We start from the raw sequence: 24173 nt of genomic DNA, 5'->3' as shown, positions 1-24173 counted from the left end.
TCTGTGGCTGCATACCTTTTAGTTCATGTATGACTAATGTCATAGAGCACACTGTTTCCAATATGCATGACTTGTGACATGATGAAGTGTGACACATGATGCAGAACACATTGCATTCCCCAAGCAGCACTTACAGAAGTTTTACCTGCCCAAGATAAGCAGTTGGTATAGACTAACATTACAGAATGAAAGTGAGAGTTTTGAATGGAATTATTTTTGGACCCCCCTCATGGGATAGGTTAGATTAGAAATCCGGCAGCATTCAAATACTTCTTTCTAATGAGCCAAATATTAGTCATACAGATATGTCAGGTTTTAAGCCTATGTTGTCTATGTATAACACTAACAAATTTCACACATCAAGCCTGCTTAAAGAAAAGGCTCCAAACCTACTGACCAATGTTGCTAGGTTGCATTCTGTGGGGTTTGGCAACCACATAATAATACTCCTGTTAAATTAAAATCCTTTCAGAACTATTTTTATCAGAGTGCCTTTAGCAAGGGAACAAATCTTAAATATATAGAATAACTACAGCTACTTAAGGTGATGGATATATCAAGACAAATGTTTCAGGTCCATGAAATGGTTCCACGTAAGGGTATTAATGCCACAGAGACCATATCATGGCCCTGGTTAATTGGTACTCTATCTCACTATCACAGAAGGCAAAACTGAGAATATAGGAAACTACTGACTGAACCCAACCATGGAAAGTTTGTCCTAATAAATGAAAATCAGGCTTTGTTCATAGTCAACAAAACATAAATAAATCAGGAACCTGGGATATTTTTGGTAAACTTTATTAAATTTCTAACCAAATTTCTAGTTTTGTGCATATGAGATACTCTTCCTAATTATCTGAACATATTGAAATGAGGTCAGAGTCTTTTTAATTACTGAATTCACCAGGAGGAGTTCAAATGTTTTCAGATGGTTAGTCAAAAGGAAGAAGGATATGGTAGGGTAGATGACTATCCATTATAGTTTCCTTGTAGGTAGCAGTGCACGTTTTGATCAGATGTTGTAATATACTGATAGTGAACGCCTGTCGTTCTTTGAATTGTGCTTATGGACTAGAAGATCTGTTAGTCTATAGATGTATACATATGGAAGCTGCAAAGTAACTACTTTCACCTCCATGAATATGTGGGATCAATACCAACCAGACAATTGTGAGAAGATGTAGAATGCCTTTGTGAAATTTGACACCAGATTTCTTTTTTTATATTATTATTATTATTTATTTTTTGGTCGGTATTGAAAAAGGGGTTTAATAACACTGCGACACCTTCTACAGAAAATATTAGTCCTGGTATGTGCAACAACTAATCTTCAACTTTATACCAAATGCAGGGCAATGATGATGCCTGTACTATAATGCAATCCCTCTTAGGGAATTTATAACACAATTACAAATTATGTGGAATATAGGTAGCTTAAAAGATACCAAGCTGCCAGGCCCAAAGGAAAACCAGCAGAGATTTTTAAGCAGAAAATTAAAATATGGGCAAACACTTGTCTTAAGCTATTTAATTTGTGGGTGTGTTTGTCACAAATTCCAGAACCATGACAATACATTACAAAGGAGATGGTTGCAACCCTAAGGATTATTTTCCCAACATGCTGCTAGAGAACCCTCTTTAAGGTTCTAAAGCATATGATAAGAGGAAATTACAAAAGGATGTCTATTTTGGATTTCAGACTACAACCTGTAGCCTTGAAAGGATACTACCCTAGATAATACCCTGAAATAATACATACATATTACAACAGGGAAACTGTATATTTGCTGACTTCACCATTGCCCCTCAGTAAAGTAATCAAAGATAAATTGTTCGAAATTATGAATAGCTATAGAATCCTCACAATTCTTATTCCTATCAAAAAGATCCCTTATCAAAATACACAGACTCAGATTAGAAAAAAGAAGTAAAAAATAGGGAGAAAGAAAATTAGTCGAACTTATACTGACAGGCACGACTACCTGTTTGCCCTTACCTTGTCTTACAGTTTTATTTACATAACACACAAATAAAATCAAGGAAACCTCATAATCAGAAATCAAATAGTTAAACTCTAAGTTGAGTAATATGAATAGTACTGGAGGGGATATGTTAAATCTAACTGTAAACTTGACTTTCAATGATGGTTTAATAGTAAGAAAACATTTTCTTCAATCATGCCATTAATTCTGAAATAACTTTTCATTTAAAGTACTTAAGTGAGAAGTTGTTCACACTTGTATTTTAAAGAAATGTTGAAGAAGTGCATTTGATGACTTAATTCTTGTACGAAGTACAAAATAAAAATGAAAAAGCACTCAGATATGCAGAATTTGTGAACCACACAGGTTGACAATATGGTGAGTGAAGACTGACTAATGAGATTCAGTGAAGGCCAGCCAGTGGATTTACAGCACAGAGCAGTTGCAGATTCGTCATGGATTAAGTTTACATGTTTTTTCAAAGGTTTGATCAAAAATGTAAGACAGCAATTTGCTGGTTGGATAGCTAAAGTTAGAGACCAGTAGGCAGAGAAAGTAGATGTGATGAAGCCACATGTGGCTGCTATTAAGGAGTTGCATAAAGAAAATCAAGACATAAAAGAAAAACAAGTGTGCTGCAACAGATAGGAGATGGAAAATGTGTAAGTGCCTTTAAATGTCTAATCAGTATTTATGCTGCAGTATTAATATTCTCACAGCAATTAGCCAGATTATGGGATATTAATTGCCAATTACAATGACATAAACTGGAGTTGCCTGGAGGGTTAAAGTCAGGAATTTAGTTCTCCATATAGAGGTTCATTTAAAGGAAATCCAGGAAGTGTGATGCAGAATAGCCTAGTTAGCCAAGCCTGGTGAATGTAACCTGTGGGGTGGAACCTGTGGAGTGGAACCTGTATTGGATAATCTGTAGAGTGTGACTTGTATATAACTTGGAGCGTATCCTGAGGAAAATAATGTCTCTGTCTCATATGGGGGTGTAACCTATGGAGTGTAACTTGAGGAGTGTAACCTGTAGAGTGAAAGTTACAGTGTGCCTTCCCTGTGGGTGTAACCTGTGTAGGATAATCTTTGGGCTGCAACCTGTGTAGTATAACCTGAGGATTGTAACCAGTGGAGAGTAACCTGTTGGATGTAACCTGTGGGAGGTAAGCTATGTAGTGTAACTTGAGGAGTATAACCTGTGAAGAGTAACATCAGAATATTACCTGTGGAGAGCAACCTGTTAGGTGTAACCTGTGGGGTGTAAACTGAGGAATGTAACCTGTAAGATATAACATGTGGAATGTAATCTGTGGGGTGTCACATGTGCTTGTTCATAATGATTTTTATGTAACTTTATGCGTGTTATTCAAATATGTTTGTTGTCAATAATTTTATAGTGTATATATTATTATTATTGAACTTTTCTGGGCTAAAGCAACATAGAAAAAATGTTTCGGCTCCTATTAAGGGAAAATATGAAGCATTACGTCTTGCTAAACGTTATTAACTTTAAAAATGCATACATTTTTGAATGATGTGTATAGAGGGATAAAGAGAAAGCAACATTATAAATATGCAAGATGAGTTTTATAATACAGAATTTAATGAATTAACTAATCCAGTCAAGGAAGAAAAGTGAATATTTTCTTATCTTAGATGATTAGGTCCTTGGATATTTGCATTGCAAGAGACAGATTTAAATCACCAGCTCTGATTAGGGATTACTGGTCATGTGGAGTAGCATCTTCATTTATCGGGGAAAGGACTAGTGTAGCTATGTTGATTTTCAGGAATTGTCATGTAATGGTATAAGATAAGTTAATGTGTGCTATGCAGAAGTTAATGTGTACATAGGTGCAGCATGTATTACAGTACATGGTATATACTTGTCACCAACGGAATCTCAGGAAAAAAATATGGAATGATGAAGGAAATGATAGCTTTCTAAAAGTTGCTAATATGTAGATATATACATACCTATTATCTAAATATATAGAGATACATCGTTTATGTATATATCTATAGGGTGTAGGTAACCCATCAAAATAACTTTACTCAAACTTTGTCTTTAAAATAACTTCAATAAATCAAAAGATGGAGTTCTGAAAAGAAAAATGGAACAAATTTATTTTTTAGAATTTTTTTCCAGGGTGGAGGAAATTATATAAAATAATTCCAAGACTGTACGTTAGGGGGGAAATGGTAAAAATACCTTAGCCCAATATTCCATAATGTCACAGAAAAACAAACTTCCTGCACTCTCCCTTAGGATTAGGGTTAGCACCCATTACTAAGGTGCGGCATGGAGTGGAATGTTATTTGCATAAATTGGTCTCTTCTTGTTTAAAGAGGTACTGGAATTTTTTCTTACGTATTCTGGAGCAGGTATAAAGAAGTAATCTGAAGATGTATTATTATATTAGGATATGATACTTATACTATGATGAAGGAATGGCATCCTTTTTAAGTTCAACTTAAAAAGAAGGTAGGACAACATACTCCTCAAATTATACATATACATCTATGTATAATTGCTGATTAAGAAGGCTGAAGTGGTGGATTTTCAGAGTAAACACAATGAGGGAACAGATGAAAGCTTCTTACTTACAGCAGAAGCCACTGTTGATGAGAGGTTTAAATGCAGACAATGTTTTTGCTAAAGTACAGTGGTATCACTCACTCAGGATCTGAAGAAACTCCCATATTCTGTAGGATTCTTAGACTTAACAAAGGCTTAATATATATATATATATATATATATATATATATATATATATATATATAGCATGAAGAAATTAAAGTCAAGATGTATGCATGATTGCCATTGTCTTTTACAGAATCAAGAACCATGGGTAAGGATGTCCTTTTTCTCCTGGTTTGCTTGCATTTCACTTAGAGCACTGTGATGAGGTTGTAAAGGGATCATGTTAAAGAACATATATAAGTGCTAAGATTTCAGCATATGCTGATTATATTTTGATTTATATGCATGACCCTAAGAAAGATATTGAAACACCATTTCAGATATTGGGAGAATTTGGTAAAACATCAGTATATACAATTAAGAGAAAAATGCCAGCAGAAGGTCTAAAGGTTGTCCCTTCCTTGGAGATGAGGTAGCGCTTTGTATATAAAGGACTGTACTTTGGAAATACATATTACTAAAACAAAGGGAGATTCAAAGAAAAGGTTAAGGGATGATTTTGTAGGTGGAACTGTTTCCCTAGAGCTACATCAAAGAGGACAGGAAAGTATATATTTTTGTACTGCCTCTGTTAGTAGATGTGTTTTAATGGGTTCTTTCTGGTTTTCCTATAAAACAGAGATGACTACATGGAATGTGAACAAAACTGGTACACCTTTTGGAACTAGTATCAACAAATAATGTAGTTACCTTATGTCATGAAGCAAACTATGATGGTATTGTACAATTTATTAATAAAAGAATAGAGTATAAAGAATTAGCCCAGATAAAATCACTTTAGCTAATAGATTAAGGAGACACACTCTCTCTCAGTTACCCTCCCTGTGGCTGGAATAAAGATGCTGTATTGAAGTTTCCAGTAATTTATTCAGTTAAATAGGCAGATGTATAAGTGTTCCTGTTCTAATGTCTCAATTTACTTATTAATAAAGGAGGGAGAGAAGGAACTTGTTAACTCCTTTAGTACCCATTGCTCATTGTAAGCTGAGTGTTCCATAGGAAATGGGTTTTAAAAATTTTCCTCTAAAATTAATGATTTTATATCAAAAACTCCTATGTTAAAGTTTAAAAAGTACCTAAACTATGATTTATAAATATATAAATATGTTATTTGTCAGTAGTAAAAGTTTGTCAGTAGTAAAAGTGTTAGGGTAACATTTTATTGGTCAGATGTTTTAATAATGTTTAACATGGAAAAATATTCAGGTTTTATTTTTGGGATTAAAAAGAGGCCTAGGGACTATTTTATATAATTTTTTTGCTCCCCATATGAATGGTCTTAAATATTAGATGTTTCATGTAACACATTTTCAACTATCTGCAATAGAATTTCTATGTGAGTTTTTTTTTCTTTTGGTCTCTATGCACAACTTGGTGCTGTATTTTATTAAATTACATTTTTAATTATATAAATTTATATTATACAATTTAACTTGTAATTTCTGCTTCCTCGTCATTTAACAGTGATAAGACTATTTTTATTCAATGTCATGTGACCTGATCCATTCAAGTTATAAAAGATGTGTTATGAGCTTTAATGTTCTGAGGCTGTCCCAAGGGCATCTGGGACAAAAGTACATGTGGAAAAAATGTTTTGTTAAATCTATGTTAAAACAATTCATCATGAGTCTTTTAATAGACATAATACATTTTGGTTTTAAGACCATTGATTTTGGGTCTTTTTGTGTTTCTGAGGTGTTTGAAACAACCTTCCCACTGGGTTATCCTTTCTTCACAGGACCTAATTATTTACACCTCGAATGAAAACAGTTTAAGAGACATGACAAAGTAATTAAATATACAACTTATATGGTCTGATAATAAAAACAAGGGTTCACGAATTTCACAGGAATACATTGGTTAGAAGTAATTCAAGAATGTGATTATGCATTGGTTCAATCTTATTGCTACTTTGGAACTATGATTTATGTACAAAAATGTAGATGCATCACACAAAGATACAAAGTAACTGGTTCAACAGAGTCATACATACTTTATATCATTATGCAAACAAGTTAAAAATATACTTCCTTACTTACATTGATTAGGCAAAATTTATATCCCACATGTTTATTTGGTGGACATTTGTGGCAGAAAAAATGTATTCCATAGGGTATATAAGATTCAGTTATTGTTTTGAGGTTACTAAAACTGGTCAGTTTCCTCCTAAAAACCTTTACCAACTGAGAATTATATCCATGGAATCTAGTGGTTTTCCCTGATGGTAAGTATTGTTGTCCTTCGTGTTTCATTGTTGCAGTCATCACACTTGGGTTATCCTGCCAGGGGTGGCCCTCAGTCGGCCCGACTACCAGAGGCTTAGTATTTCTGCATTAGTTGCTGTCACTCCAGGACTGATGTCAGTTTGTCAGTGGTATAAAATCAGGCAGCTGACAGCATTACATCAGTCTTTCTTGCCGAGGAGCTTGAAGCAGAAGCAGTTTGCACGGGTGCCGGTCGGCCACTACCTGAGTTTTCATTTCTGAATTGAACTTGAAGTCTTCTAAAGCAAATTACCCTGCTGGGGATCCTTTTTTTCTTGCTCTAACTGATGTCAGAAAATGTTAACAATTGTCTCGCCTGTGGAAAGCAAATACCACACCGAGATTTCCATTCTTACTGTGCCACCTGTTTAGGCCCAGACTACGACGTCCCTCACTGTCGGTTTTGTGCTTTGTTCGATGCCAGAACTATACGTCATTGGGCCCTTATTGTAGCTAAATATTTTTGCTCTCAATCTCCGGATTCCGAAATGGCATCAGTATGCCATCTGACTACCAATTGTCCAAAAAAACATAACGATAAAGACAGAGACAGACTGCACAGGTCCAAACCCCCCGACGACACTTCCGTTAAGCTAGTTGCCAGTTTGCCAGTCCTCAGTGAGGTGCTTTCCCAGCCCCTGATGCCTGCTTCTGTGGATTCGCAGGCCATTACCAAGACCCGTTCTGAGTTCGGTATACCATGAAACTCTTCTTTGACTAAGGATCCTGCAGATGTCTCTACCTTTCTTGGGTCCAGAGCAGCTGAGCAGGCACCGGCTTCCGAGGAAGTTCTTCGAACTACTGATACTTGACACAAACCGATGACTTCTTTCGCGTCTTCAGTTCTTTCTAAAACTACTGAGTTTCTAAGGCCCAGGGTACGAACTATGCCTAAAAAAAACAATGACCCAAGCTCAAGTACCTGCTTCCATTTCTCAATCACAAATGCTTAAAATGGTAGAAGACCTTATCATGCTTATTAGGGGAAGGCAGCCTACCCCTTCCAAAAGAAAAAGAGACTTGTCCCCAGCAGTTTTATCTGACCAGGAGTCCGATGACTCTGAGGTTTCTGAATTTGAAGACATGCAACCCTTGTCTGCTTATGAAGATTCAGATGCAGAGGAATCCATTCCTTCTGCCTCTCCTTCAGAGGATTTTTCATTTGGTGAAACCCTACATAATTTAAGGGAGCATTTCCACTGAGAGCGTCAGGACTATCCTCAGTCCAAAAAGAGACTTGGGGAATTCTTATATTTACCACAGCACAGACCTTTAGCCATTCCTCCTGTCCTGGATGTTGTGGATGATGTTTTTATGGAATTCAGTTTAACTCCTGACACCTTTCCACCTGCTCCCAGGAAGCCTGACCGGTATTACTGAGTCCCTGACTATCACAAATATCTTTTCAAGAATCCTACTGCTGACTCAGAGGTCATCTCCCAAGGACCTAAAGAAATAAAAGCAACCACAGCTAAGAATCCCACCCCCTCGGACAGGGATTCCAGAGCTTTAGACGGATGGGGTAAAAAAGTATACACCTCTGCAAATCTAGCCATTAGAGAACTAAATTGTCAGCTCCACATGCTGAAATACCAGCAACATACTATGGAACTCGGAACTCCTTAAACAAAAAATATCAACCTTTCCGGCTTGTGCAGAAAATAAAGAATTAAAGAAGCTTATGCATTCTGCAAGCCAAATTACTAGACACACCTTGCAATGTGGCTTTGATGCCCTAGAAGCATCCTGCAGGGCAGCAGTCACAGGTTCTGTACTTAGAAGACATGCTTGGCTTAAGGAACAGACCTTGCCAGACCATGTCAAATCAAAACTGTTGGACAAAGACAATTTGTTTGGCACCAAGGCAGAATAGGTCTTAAAAAGAGGGAAGAAAAAGCTAAATCTATGCAGACAGTTAAAGGCTTCTTGCAGGTCCAGCCTCCGAGGTTAAGTAGGCATTGCCCCTCCAAGCAGTGGTCCTTTCCAGCCCCCTCAAGACCAGCTCAGACAAGACCTAGGGGAAGCAGGCCCCCCAGACAGCAGTCTCAGGGAATGCAGAGATCTAAGCAATGGAGTTCCTCCATTTCAAAAACAGGGAGTGCTAAGTCACCTCCTTATGGAAATAACTCACAATGACTTTACACTCCCACCCCTTACCTCTGCCCACCTGCTTGTGCCCCTAGGAGGAAAATTCTCCTCCCATGCCAAAAATAGGGCCTCTATCACCAATGACCGATGGGTTCTCAACATAGTGTCCCAGGGGTACAGATTTTATTTCCACACTCTACCAACCCCAAAAGGGTTCCCAGAACATCATCCAAACCAGTGGGCAGAGGCAAAAAACAAAGTCCATTCCCTGCTCTCCATGAGGGCAATACAGCCTGTTCCTGCAGACCAGATAGGCCAAGGTTTCTATTCCAGACTTTTCCTGGTACCCAGAAAAGAGGGCACCTGGCAACCAATCCTCAATCTATCAAGCCTAAACACCTTCCTGGTGATACCAAACATTCAAAATGCTCACCCTCCAGCAGCTTCTTCCTATGCTATCCAAGGATGCTTGGTTAGCCACCGTAGATCTAAGAGAGGCCTATCTACACATCCCTATCAGGGATTCCTGCAGGAAATATCTATGTTTCAGAGCAGGATCTATGCATTTTCAGTTCTCTGCACTTCCCTTTGGCTTATCCACTGCTCCCAAAGTTTTCACAAAATGCCCGTCTCCAGCCATTGCCTTTTGCAGACAAAGGAATATTAAAAATTACCGCTACTTAGATGACTGCCTGATTCAGACAGACAGTCAGGAAAAGCTGTTACAGCACCTGACCTTTGTAAAGGACCTACTGACCTCACTGTGGTACACTATAAATGAAAAGAAATCCAAACTAGTACCCACTCAAAAAATTGTATTCCTCGGAGCAAGCCTGGACACAGCATCCCAGATGGCATTTCTTACTATAGAAAAATAAGCCTATGTGACAGGCTACTTCTTTCAACTAGCCACCAGAACCCAGTTATCCACAAGGAAAATCCTGAAAGCTCTAGGGTTCATGGCATTCTGCATTCTACTCATTCCATATGCCAGATTGCATATGAGGAAACTTCAATGGTACCTAAAAAGTCTTTGTTGTCAACACTCTCAGGACCTGGAAACTATCATACCTATGATACCCTGTCTAAGGAAATATTTTCTTTGGTGGGCAGCAGCATGCAACCACAACAAGGGTCTTCACTTCTCACAACCCCACACTGCCCAGAACCTAACCACAGATGCATCAGATTATGCCTGGGGTGCTCACGTGGACAGCAGGTGCATTCAGGGCCATTGGAGCCCAAATCAAATACATCTGCACATCAACCAAAAAGAGATGCTAGCGGTTCAGAATGCTTTGACAGCTTTCAGACCACTACTCCCCCCAGGACCTCTACTGATCAAAACAGACAACACCATAGTGATGTGGTACATCAACAAGCAGGAAGGAACTCACTCTTAGCCCTGCTGCAGGCTCGCAATGACCCTTTGGCACATGGCTTCAGCCATGCAAATTCACCTGAAAGCACAATTCCTGCCAGGCTCCCAAAACTCTTTGGCAGACAACTTAAGCAGAAACCTCTTAGACCCACATGAGTGGCAGCTAGACCACAGCACCTTCAGCCTTGGACCTCTTTGCCTCCCACAAAATTCAACAGCTCAGCAAATTCTGCACCAGGGAACCTCATAGCAAGGTCTGGAAAGTGGATGCCCTATCCTTCCAATGGGTGAACCTCTCAATCTATGCATTTCCACCTCTACCTCTACTTTCAAGGGTGCTATTCAAAATAAGAGAGGAAAAACCAAGAGCAATCTTGATTGCTCCAGACTGGCCACAACAGCACTGGTACCCACTGCTGCGCAGTCTGTCACCCCTGCCACCATGGCACCTACCTCAGATCCCAACTCTCCTGACCCAGCAGAATGGAGAATTCATGCATCCACAATTGCAGACCCTGAAAATGGAAGCCTGGCTTATTCCCTGATCTCTCCACCAGTTGCCAGCCTAAGCAAGCAAGTCCTGAATGTTATACATGAGGCCAGACACCCCAGCACTAGAAGATCCTATGCTGACAAGTGGAAAAGGTATCGCACCTGGGTCCAGGCTAAAGAAGCTGAAGCAGCACAGCCCTCCCTACCTCTTATCCTGGATTTCCTAGCAGACCTACTACACAGAGGCCTATCCTTATCTTCTATTAAAATTCATGCCTCTGCCATCTCTGTTCATTACAGCACACAGCCACCTTTCTTTTCTCACCCTCTCATCAAACAGTTTCTAAGAGAGGCTAACAATTTAAGGCCACCCAGAAGAGCGCTTGCCCCAGCTTGGGACCTTAACTTTGTGTTGGAAAAGCTCGCACTACCCCCCTCTGAGCCTGCAGCTTTTAGATGGACTTTTAAGTCCTCTGTGGAAAGGTTGAGCTGTCCATTTTCTGAGAGTTATACATCTCCATGGCCAGTTTGTTGTCCTCCTAGCAGCTATTCTGTGATGCATCTGTGACTAAAGCTGCAATCATGTCTGCTTTAGTCAAGTTGGCATGCACCAATCATTTAGCCTGGCACATGTCAGCTAACTGGCTCCTTATCAGCTTGCTATACTTCTCTGCTAACATGCTTGCCTGCTCTCCCTGACTAAGCTAACAAAAAAATAAAACAATTGTGAAATGAACTCTGAATGTTCACTGCATGGCTGATTGAGAGTACAAACACCTTCAGTGACCAATGTACGCAGGCTACAGGAATTCAGTATCCACACCACTACAAGCCAATTAATATGTGATGTGGCTATATCACACTATCATCCAATTAATATGTAATATGGGTATCCCACCACTGCCAAACAATTAATATGTGATGCCCCTACACTGGCCCAGTAAACAAGGAGCCTCAATCCTCACCACTGGCAACAGTGAGGGACGTACACAATGGAAGGATGACAAGTACACACACAGTAAAGTACAATTTCCCTTAGGTGCACAGAGAGATCACAGTCAGTCCGGGGGCTGATTTCTTTCTCTTTCTCCAGATCCCCAATAAGACTCCCCACTGGCACAGCTATAGGGTTGAGATCTCAGCTGAGTGGCCAAGCCAAAACCTCCAGCACCCTCTCTGTCCAGCCAGTGTTTCGTGTCACTGCCCAAGTAGCTGACACACACACACACACACACACACACACACACACACACACACACACACACACACACACACACACACACTCACACTCTCTCTCTTTGAGATTTGATTTATACACAAACACACACCTGGGAAAGGCTGGTACAGGTTTACTAGCTATGCCCCTTTCTGCCCAGACTATAAAGTAGTACCAGTTGCCACCAGCCACTACTTATCAGCTACTTAAGGCCTTTACAAATGGTGAATAATCCTACTGTGTAATGTTACTATTATCCAAATGATAAGTTTGACCAAGACTTTCAAGGCTATTTAGGAGTGGCCTGTATAGTGTCACCAAATACATATGCAAGTATTGTAAGAGCTTAAATATCTTTAAACAAACCATCCACAATTAAAATGTTTAAATATATTTAATAATAAATAATAGAGCAAGACAATACTCAATCAACGCAGTAACTACAGAGTTCAGAATCACAAGAAATATTTTAATACAACATTGCAGGACAGTCTCAAATAAATACAGAAAACATCTAAATTAATCTTTACTATATTCCTATGTATATCTAAAAGATACTATGCCCTAAATACATACATACTTACAGAGCAGGGCAGATGCAGAAGTGCTGAATGAATATTTCTAGATCCAAGAAAGATACAAAATGCACAGTCTCTGAGAGAGTTCCCAATTTAATATCAAAACATTACTTCTGAGTTAGCCTGGATGACATCACTCTTTGTCACCTGCTTTCAGTTCCCAGGCTAACAGAAACCTAACAAAATTGAATATTTATCTGTGAAAAATACATATCTTTCAGATGTTTGTGCAGAACTGGAAGTCTTAAAACAATTAAACACTTTTACATTTGAAACCCACAATAGGAAAACCTCTATCTCTAGACATTGTATCTGCTTACTAAGAGATAACACAATCATAAAACATTCTGATTCCAACCTATTTTCTTGTAGCCTTGCAAGTTAACTCTGAATGTTCCATATTCTACTATTAAAACATACATTTGTACAGGTATATAGTTTATATACATTTCTGTTATTTTCCAGTAGGGTACACTGTAGTTACATTCTTGAAGCTTAGTACATAATATATAGTTCTCTTACATTTGTAGGACAAGCATATGAACCATATTACTATTCACAAACCACATATGATTATTTACAACATTTACAAAATTCCAGATAGCTGGGCTGGCAGTATCACGTTTCTATATAAATCATATTAATATTTTCAAGTCATCAGCAGCAGCAGCCCCCCCCCCTTTTCCCATTTTTCTACATGGGATCAAGGTATCATGTTAACTGTCACCAACTCTCTTGATTCAGTGCCACACTATTGCCTTCTTCAACACTCATTCCTGACTGTTGCAGATCTTCTTTCACACAATCCATCCACCTCTTTGCTGGATGTCCTTGCATCCTCTTACCTTCTTCCTGTCTGTCCCAAATCTTCCTCACCAGATTGTCTTCTGCTTTTCTACACATGTTCCCAAACCACTGTAATCTGTTCTCTTTGATCTTTTCTGCAACTGGACCTACTTTGGCTTCTGCTCTTATGTCCTCATTTCTTCATCTGTCCCACAGTGTGCATCCTATCACCTTTCTCAGGCACTTCATTTCCATCACCTCTAGCTTCCTCAACTGTTCTGCTTTTACTGCCTAGGTTTCTGTACCATACAGAAGTACTGGTCACACCACTGTCTTGTGCACCTTACATTTCAGCTTCTTTGGCATTTTTCTGTCATAGACTACACCTTATACTCCATGTCAGTTGGCTGTAGCCCCTCTGATTCTAGCTTTGATCTCTTCATTCAGACTACCCTTCTCTTCAACTATTCCTCCCAGATACTGGAAGCTGTTTTCCTGTTCCCCTATTTTTCCTCCTATCTCTATTCTAAGCTTCTTCTGATTTTCCCAGTTTGCTGCCATTACCACCATCTTATCTGTGCTTAGTTTCATACCATGTGCCTTCAGATTTGCATTCCATTCTCCTATCCTTTGCTGAAGTTCTAACTCAGAGTCTACCTGTACTGCCACATCGTCTGCATACAGCAGCTTTGTTGATCCACCCCCTCCAACATGTTTACTAATGTAGTCCATCACCAGTATGAATAGCAGTGGGCTCAGAGCTGAGCCCTGATGTATACCCACACCCACTGGGAACCCCTCTGTGAGGCCGAACACTCTACCAATGTTTCTGAGACTTCAAACCACCACAGTACTCCCCAGATCAGCTTTCTTGGGACCTTGTCATATGGTTTTTCCAAGTCTAGGAATGCCCAGTTGGACTCTCTCCTCATCTCTAGCTTCTTCTCAAGTATCTGTCTTAATGCAAACATCGGGTCAATTGTGCTGCATCCTGATCTGAATCCAAACTGCTCATCTCCCATCTTACATTCTACTACTCTGCGTATCTGTTTATCAATCACCCTCTCCAGAACTTTCATGCAATGTGATAGGAGTTTGATACCTCTATACTGCCCACAGTCATGGATGTCCCCTCTGGTGCAAGTTACATATAATTATTTACAAAATTCTAGATAGTTGGACTGGCAGTATTTCTCTGGAGTCACAGTTCCATCTACATATAAATAACTTACAGAGGAAACAGTTTCTGGTAGTAGAAAAAAGATATATGGGGTGATAAGCCATGTATAATTAGTTCCCTATATATGTGGTGGAAAGTAACAAAGGATCTAATTATATGTTACTAGAACATACATTTTTCAGAAACTTCAGCTGAGGTCTGAATATCACATGACAGAGATCTACAAAATAATAAAGATGCGGTTCTTAGACTGGAATTTGTCTTCACAGATATGAAACTATTTGGTACACTAATTAATTTCTTAAGGAATGTTTACAAAATTAAAAAAATATGAAAAAAAGTTGCTGGATGTGTGTATGTTCATGGGTGCCCACAAGCAGGTGCAAGGGGGTGCACTTGCACCCCCTTGGATTTTGACTTGCTTGCCGAGAATCTGTAACATTAGCTTTTTCATTTAAAAATATATATACTGTTTTTGTTTATACGGCGTTCTTCTTTAAGAACGTTCCAGTTGCACACACCTGTCACGTCATGCATTGTCGCACAAATAGTCTGGTATTCCTTTCCGCCCGCGCCCAAAATTTTAAATATAAGATGACGTTCTGTTGTGTGTGTATAACAGCAAGTAAAAATTTCCTTTTCTTTCATCCTGGGTAGGATTTGTGTAGTTTATTTTGCAGCAGACGATGGCCATGCATTGCAGAGGAGAGCCATAGTCACAATCTGAGGCAAGTGTTGAAACCAACAGTGTTATGCTTCTTTGTGCTCATCATTACTTCTGTTTTGAAACTTCCCTTGAGTTTCCATTTATTGATTTCTCTGTCGCTCATTATAACTCACCAACCGATAAAACAAACTAGGAACCGCAAAAAAACAACAAACTTCTTCCAAAGCAGAGACTTTATTGGTAACTATTAAAGTCCTCTGCTTTGGAAGAAGTTTGTTGTTTTTTTTTGTGTACCCACGTATAATTGTTTCATTATGTGTATAATTAGTTAATAAGTATTGCATTGCATCGCTTAAACTAATTAATTGATTAGGCGTGTGGCTTCTGCATACTGCTGACATAACTTTGCTGCAATGTCCTGGATATTCTGTTCCAGGTTATTGGGACTTCATTATAGATTGCATTGATCATTGGTTAATAATTGAATGTGGGTGTGTATTTATGATATATCTTTGTATATCAGTCTTTCTGCCCATACATATATGTTTTTGTAATGCAGGTGCAGCATTTTCCTTCTAGCCCTTTAGTTCTTTAGTGCAGAATTTCACTATGGTATTTTTATGTTGTAATCTCTCAATTAATAGGCAACAATCAGTTTCACACAGAAATGCAATCATGCTGACAGAAGGAAACAAAAACGAGTTAGTGTCTCACTTGCAGCTGTCCTTTCCTTGTCTGAACTCCCACTTTTATTTCATCAGCCCCATGCTAAATTACAGCCAGCTGTTTTTCTGAGTGCCATGATCTCTTCCACAAACATGTTGCTCTGACTTGTCACTGTTTATTACTTATTATTCATATTTACATTTATACTTTCATATCTTAGAGGGCTGCATGTTATTGAGGGTCATGGTATGAAATATTGTGATGAAACACAGAAAATACATTTCACTGTACATGTATAGCACACTGCACTAGCAATAATGCTAGTCGATTGATAGCAATTGTGAAGAGATATAATATTACCATGCATACATTAATATTTCCAAAACCAAGAAACTTACAAACTATTGCATTACATAGTTGAAACCTCAGAAAATGTTGAAGAAAACTGCCACTGATATTTTATCTGTACACTGTTCATCTTAACAGATATTCAGTGATATTTATAGCATTAATTTGTTTTAAGATTTCTGTAAATAACTCCAAAAATGTGAACTCAGAAAGGCATGTCATGCTCTCATGGGAAACCTTATGTTTGACTAAACAAAAGTGTTCTGACTGCATATGTCTAGGTTGTAAAATTTTCCAGCACAGGAAAAGTTGTTTGTAAAATTTTAGAAAAAAACGATACAAATCCTGGTTTAGGTGCATTACAATATAGTACAGTACTGATGTAAAGGCTGTGGATACACTGACTAGTATCAATGTAAAGAAGACTTTTTCTACTAACACTGCTGTCTGTAACTTTTTAATTGCATTTACTTTTTGCAAGATGCTTGCCTTAGTTTATTTTATGTTTTTAACTTCATTTTTCAGAAAGTGGTCTGGAATGTAAATATGTATGTAGGCAGCTAGAGATGAGACATTCAAGAGCTCAAAGATGTTAATAATTTAAATGTGATTCACAGTCACTGCAAACCTTCAGTCCTAGCTCTCATGTGTCCCCATATTGAAGAACATCTCTGATTTTGCCTCGTATTTTTTGCCCTGTCCCTCATAAAATGTTATATTTCCTGGTAAACCATTAAGGATTGCAGACATGAAATAATGCCAGACATTAAGAGTTTCCTACTTCTTATTCTTCAGAAAGTACATGCTGGTGCAAAACTGTTGTTATTTTCACTTTCCAAGGGAATTAGAGTAATATTTAAAAAAATGTTCCTGATAATGAGTCTGTCACTTCTTATTTTAGCTTTGTCTGTCATTCTTCAAAAAAGAAGCTGAAAGCTACTCCTTTTGTGCACTTAGAAATAAATATACTATTTCCACAGGTGGCACGGTCACCAGCATTTTATCATTCTTCAAGCAACCACCAGTTCTAAACGCAAAGAATCAGAACTAATCAAAAGTATTAATAAATAGACAAATACCTACAAGCAAGTCATGAAAAATGCAGCTGCATTTATCTATGACTTCAAGCATGCATTCTCTCAGTAACTTCATAGTCTCAGTGGCACAAAATGCAGTTTTGTATAAGCCATTATTTCTAATATTGTTTTCTCTCAAAACTTATCAAAAGGAAAACAAGCCATGCTTTACAAAGGCAGAGGGTCTTTCTGCATTGTTTATCTCCCTCCTACGTTTCTAAACCTGCTTTCTGAGACAGTAACAAAGCCTATTAAAAGATTTGTTAAAGTTTCATGTTGAAAGGAGTACCCAAACAATGGAAGTGAAAGCTCAGCATTTTTCCATAAAACTGAAACACTACAAAATATGCATACTTTAGATTCATTACCATCCTGTGTCCTTCTGAAAAGATACTAGGAAGGATAGAACAACTCTCAACCTAATGTGTTGATACTATTTGGTAATCAGCATGGCTTTTATCTGGAACATGGAGTTCAGAGCACACTGGGCACTTCAGTGTCACACACACATTCAGAGATCACCTGGATACATTGTAGTAGAGCCTACTTAATACCATATTGTTCTTCTATTGCCTATCCCTGCAATCATGTTCTGTGAGTCTAATGTCATGCATTTCTGAATTTTGCCACTGTCTATGACAATATTACATCCTCAGGAAGGTTGTTTCAATCAACCCTATTTTTAATGAAAAAAAATGTTCCTGTCTCCATTGAATCCTACCCTTTATGTCTTTAAATTCTGTATTCTTATTCTCATTTGAAATTTGTACAATATTTTGAGATACTTAAATGCTTCTATTATACCCCCACTGACTTTCTTCAAAACTATATGTATTAAGATCTTGCAGTACTTCTTTACATGGTGTCTTGTAAATACCAGTCACAATTGTATTACTTATATTCCATGCCCTTACAGAAGTGAGATTTACAAAAATGCAGACAATACTTTAGGTGGTGCTAACAAACTGTCTACAACAAGGAACAGTGTGCTTTTGCCTTAAGTGGTGCACACAAGATTTCAACGGTGAAGGACGATGCATCCTTGTTTTAGATAGTGCTCAAAGGCTGTCAACAGCAAGGAGCAATATATTCTTCTTTTCTACTGGTGTCACCTATTACTGTGCATATCAGTACCCCATCTGCTTTGTCACGTGCTTGATTACCTATAAATCATCTAAGAGTAACCAATTCTTCCTTTGTCATTGCCGTTGCTTTCTTTCCAGTCATATTTCTCTTTTGCTTGTCAGATACAGTTTTATTTTACACAGATTCATGCCACCCGTTTTGGAGACCCTTCATCCAGTCTTGTGAAGTATCTTAACACAAATCCTGTTATTCTAGCAATTTGCTAAGTTCATGAGAGCAATATTTATAATCTGTCCCTATTTATTTTAGGCTTTGTCCAGATTTTTTGCACTAAGAGGATGAGGTGTGTGTGTATGTGTAAGAGAGAATGAAATGCAGAGTTAGCAGGTGGAATTTATTTTCAAGTGCATTTTCAAGGAAATGTGAGCTTCAAGGGAAGAGGCGTTTACTGCTGCTCACGCTAAGTCTGCTTAAAATGTGCAACTGTTTTGTTTAGCAAATGGTAACTCTGTTGTGGTATAGAGTTTTAAAGCAGTGTTAGTAGCACAGCATGTAGAAAACTTGCATCTTGATGCAGAGAGCTGTAGGTTCTACTCCCACGGCATGTCGATTTGTATTTGAAGGGGGTGGGTGCTGCAGTCGTGAGCATGTCCACCTTTGGATGAGATGCCTTGTAACTATGAACCTGTTTTTCAGCTTGCCACCCATTGCCTGTTGCAATTTACCAGCTTACCATTTATTTTAATGTAACATAGGCAATTTATTCTTCAAGGGCAACAGGGACTGAATTTGTAAATGAAACACTGAAATATAATGCTGTTTTCTAGCAACAACCTCTTCATTGGTTTCAGACCTCTTTAATGTGGAATTATTCAGATGACTTTTACTTCTGCAGAGATTCTGCATATTGATTGATATTGGTGGATTGCATGACAGACGTTTGAGTGGCCCTTTATGGTTGAAATGTTCTGAATTGGGCAGTTTGTCATTATTGGTTCATATGGTTTGTTTCATTGTTTAAAGGAAAAATGTTTAGAACTATAAATTTAAAACACACTCTAACAAGTGGAGCTGTATTATACAAGGGATGTAATTCAATTATTATATAGTATAATTAATACAATCGGGAAGGTGAATCAAAGAACTTTTGCATGGTTCTAAAAATGTGTGCAAGGAGCCTATGATTGAAAACAGCCCAAAGGTAAACTTACCCTGCCACTGGCCAGATGCATTTTCTTTGAATGTAGGTTTCATTGCTGTTTCAGTGAATGCGGGTTTCAAAGGTAGAGAAGTTTTAATGCTAGGTCTGTTTTCATTGTAAAACTATTGCTTTGTTTAGGTTTAATAAATGTCTATCAGTGTTTGTGCTATAACATTTGAAATAAAAGTTGTAAATTAAATCCAAATATCTGTAATCGTTGTAGAAGTAAAGCATAAAACAGTACGCATACTGAGAGATTTGAACAGTGTCTATGGCAAATGGGGATAAATAGCCAAGTAATGGGACACTGGAATGGGTGTGTGGACGGGGCTGCATGGGTGGGGGGAGCTGTGTGGGTGGGACTCTGGGTTTGCACCCCCCTGCAAAAAATCCTGTGGGCTCCCTGTTGTATCAGCATTTAATTTTGTTTGAAATGGCATCTGCTGAAACTATCAAATTATTTAGAATAGAAAAAAATTTGAGTGGTAATGCAGGTAAACCCTTATGAACTTGTTAGATTAATATAATGTACTGGGCTGATTTCAGAATGTTTTATTTATTTATTTTATTTTATTTATTTTATTTTACATTTGTTGACCGGGCTAGTCTACCTGGAGAAATTTCCATTTTCAGTAGCGGCCCGGGGAGAAAAGCTCCACAGAGTAAGATACATACAGAAAAACTATCATACAAAAAATATAATAATAATAATAACAATAATAACAATAATAATGGAGTTAGTGATAGGGTTTGCAAAAAACAAAAACTAGTAAACCCTTCAATGTAAAGTACTACTACAGGAGTTAATTACTATGACACACAATACAGTCTAAATCATATTTTACAAGTTGAAAAAAAAAAAACTTATTAGATATAGTAAACAAAGGAGTGTAGGTAAGGAAAGTAGAGTGAAAGAAAGTAGGGGAAAAGATAGGGATTAAATGTGGAGAAAAAAGAGCAAGTAATGCAGATAACAGGTAGAGAAGTAGTGGGGGGAGAAGAGAAAGACAAATAGTGAGAAGAGTAACAAGGGGTAAGAGAGATAGTTTTAGTTAGTAATAGTGAAAAACTAATCAGGTTTACTACAAGAACAAAGCCAATGATTTTGGAAATGCAGTTTAATATTTTGTTTGAAAAGAGGCAATGATGTAATCTTTCTTATGTTAGTAGGTAGCAAATTCCATTTTGTCCCTACAGCATTGGTAAATAGAGAGTCACCAGCATTATTATTTGATTTTATTGAACTTGTCAGGAGTTTACTGGAAGAGCTGAGAGAGTTGAGATTTGTATAGGGGATTATGAGTTGTGAGAGTATTGGGGTATTATTAGGTTGGTACAATATTTTATGGGCAATACAGAGTTGATGGATTGTAAGATAGTTCTGAAACTCTGGCCAGCCTAGAAGTTTTAAGTTAAGACAGTGATGTGTTTTATAGGGGTTACCGGTAGCAAAGCGGGCAATGTTATTATAGCAGGTTGCCAGTTTGTTAAGGCTGGTTTTTTTGAGGTTGGTGAAAATAGGTGAAGCATATAGAAGAGTAGAAATAAGATGGGAGTGAGCAATCCTTGTTCTAGTAGAAGGTGTAAGAAATGGTCTAATTTGATATAAGGATCCTATCTTTCTGTTAACTAGTTTTATGGAGTTGTTAATGTGTAGGTCAAATGAGAGATTATTGTCAATTGCAATACCTAACAATTTAGTTGATGTGTCAGGTGAGATGATAGTGGCACTGTTGGAAGAGATGGAGAAATGTAAGGGGGAGGTCCTGGATGTGGGGGTAAAAAGAAGAAGCTTGTTTTTTTTAGCATTTAGTAAGAGGAAATGACTAGAGAACCATGTTTCTACGGTATTGAACACTTTTTGGGTGAGAGAGATAAGTTCTGGAGTAGAGGATGCTGAGCAGATGAGCATAGAGTCGTCAGCGTATTGAATGCAGGTTGCTTGAGGGATTATTGTTTGAAGATCATTAATGAAGAGGGAGAAGAGAAGTGGGCCAAGGATAGAGCCTTGCGGAACGCCAATGGAAACAGGCAAAAGAGAAGAGGTGTGGTTATCCCAAAGAACAGCTTGTTTTCTGTTTGTAAGGTAAGATTTAAACCATTTAATGGCTGGGCTATCAAACGAGAGGGATTCAAGAGTATTAAGTAATAAGGGGTGGTTGACCATATCGAATGCTTTGGAGAGGTCAATGAAGAGGGCAGAAGAGAGTAAGTTGTTGTTTCGGTTCTGATTAATAGTATCTACAAAAGAAAGCAGGGCAGTGGTGGTACTGTGATGTGGTCTAAAGCCATGTTGACAGTTTGCTATTATGTTGTGATGAGAGAGATATTGTACAAGTTGAAGGTGGATACATTTTTCCATAATCTTAGCCAAAGGTGAGAGGAGAGCAATGGCTCTATAGTTAGAGTAGTCAGTTGAGTTTCCACCTTTGTGCAGTGGGATAATATAAGAGACCTTCCAAATGTCAGGGATGATTCCTTCTTTGATTGTCCTATTTATGAGAATAGATGTGGGATATGCAATTTCCTTGGCAGCCTTTTGAAGAAAAAGAGAAGGGAGCTTATCAGCAGAAGGGGTGCACGGTTTTAGTTTGAGAAGAAGTCTGTGAATGTACGATGTAGAGATAGGTTGTAGTGAAAATTTAAAGGAGGAGTTTGTTAGGTTACTTGGTGGACAGAAGTTGTTGGCATTAAATTGTTTAGCTAGAGCTTGAATAGTTTCTGTGAAGAAAGAGTTAAAAGCATCTGCAGTCTGTTGTGGGGTATCAGGGTCTGCATTTAGAGGGGAAGGTGTTTTGGAAGTTCCTGGGGAGAGGAGTTTATTGAGGACCAAAATAGTTTAGAATTATTAAGATGAGTTTGTTGTAGTTCGATATAGTATTTCTTTTTGTCAGCTATCACTGCTTTTTTAGTTAGATTTCTAAGCTGTCAGAAGTTTAGAAGATCAGTGTTAATTCTGTGGGATCTCCATCTAGCCCAGACTTTATTACTAGTGAGAATGAGCTTTTTGGTTTCATGGGAGAGCCAAGGGGTTGTATTAGATTTCATTCTAATAGTACATTCAGGAGCATGTATGTCAAGAATGGATAAAAACATTTTGTTAAAATGTAGTACTGCATTTTCAAGAGGAAGTGTTTTAAGGGGTTCCAGTTACATGCCCTGAGTTCATTTTGAAATAGGTCAAGATTAAAATGTTTGTTGGTGCGTATTTTTCTAGTAATGTGGGAGTTTAGACAATCAGCTTTTTCTCTTGTTATAAAAGTTAAAGAGTGATCACTGACATCGTCTGGCAAGGTTCCTACTTTGTAATCATTTTTTACTCTGTTTATAAGTATCCAGTCTAAAATGCTTTCTCTATTAGTATGTTTATCAAGCCTAGTAGTTGAGGTGATGGTTTGGGTGAAACCGTGAAGGTTGATATGAGATGAAGGTCTAGAATAATTCTTATTTTCTGTGGAGCGGTTTCTGGCTGCCTGACCAAGGCAGTAGGAGAAGGATATTGCCAAGTAAGATATTTATGAAAAGCAAGATGACATTCAGGTTATCTACTGTTTTCAACATGTCTTTGAGAAATCTTTGAGAGTATTGTATGAAACCAGAGTACTACCACAACTTGTCTTCATTAGCTTAGATGTTTTAAATGAGTTTAAATATAACATTTAATTTATGTCATCACTAACAGGTCACTAGCATACAGTGCAAAGGAGATCACAATGCACTTGAAACTGGAGAAAGAAATGAATGGAGAGAACAACACAAGGGACTATCCTGTGGAATGGATAATCATTGATCCAGCTGGTTTTACTGGTAAGAGTTTGCTGTAACACAGAGTGTGATGCTAATCTTCCTCAGTAATGAAAACAAGCGTGATAAAACAAGATGCTGCCAGCCCAGCTTGCTGGAATTATGTAAATAATTATATGTCACTTGAAAATATTAATATGATTTATATAGAAATGTGACACTGACAGCCCAGCCAGATAGAATATTGTAAATGATTCTATGTCATTTGTGAATAGTAATATGATTTGTATGCTTGCCTTAAAAATGTAAGAAAACTATATGTTCTGTACTGAGCTTTAAGATTAACCACAGTGCACCCTACTGGAAAGACCAGAAATGTGTATAAACTATATGTCAGTGCAAATGTATAGTTTTATAGTAGAAATCAGAACATACAGAGTTAACTTGCAAAACTCTAAGAAAATAAGCTTATAAGTAAAGAGTTTTACAATGTGTTATAAAGTTAGTTTATCTCAGCTAAGAGACAGGATGTCTAGGCTAGGGGTTTCTTTATATTGTCTGGAAACAGAGGTAATTACAGGTCTCCAGGGTAATTGTTTTATGACTTTCAGTTTCAGGCAAGCTTCTAAGAGAGAATTGTCAGCTTCTGAGAGATAAGTATTTTTAACAGAGACATGTAAAATTTAAGTTCCTGCTAGCCTGGGA

The 24173-nt window shown here is 37.8% G+C and overlaps 1 protein-coding gene across 2 annotated transcripts in view; it reads left to right on the top strand.

Moving 5' to 3' along the window:
* Window positions 1-24173, top strand: part of CHRND (cholinergic receptor nicotinic delta subunit) — a 2417369-nt gene that overhangs the window by 1228279 nt on the left and 1164917 nt on the right. For both annotated transcript variants that reach the window (XM_044070671.1, XM_044070670.1), the window contains exon 6: window positions 23407-23531. In XM_044070671.1, coding sequence (XP_043926606.1) covers window positions 23407-23531 — 125 coding nt within the window. The remainder of the gene's footprint in view (window positions 1-23406; window positions 23532-24173) is intronic.

This window comes from Protopterus annectens, chromosome 4.part1 (assembly GCF_019279795.1).
Source record: "Protopterus annectens isolate FY-2018-M chromosome 4.part1, PAN1.0, whole genome shotgun sequence".
NCBI lineage: Eukaryota > Metazoa > Chordata > Ceratodontiformes > Protopteridae > Protopterus > Protopterus annectens.
Note: the sequence above shows the minus strand (reverse complement) of the source record. Positions and strands in the feature narration are given on the sequence as shown.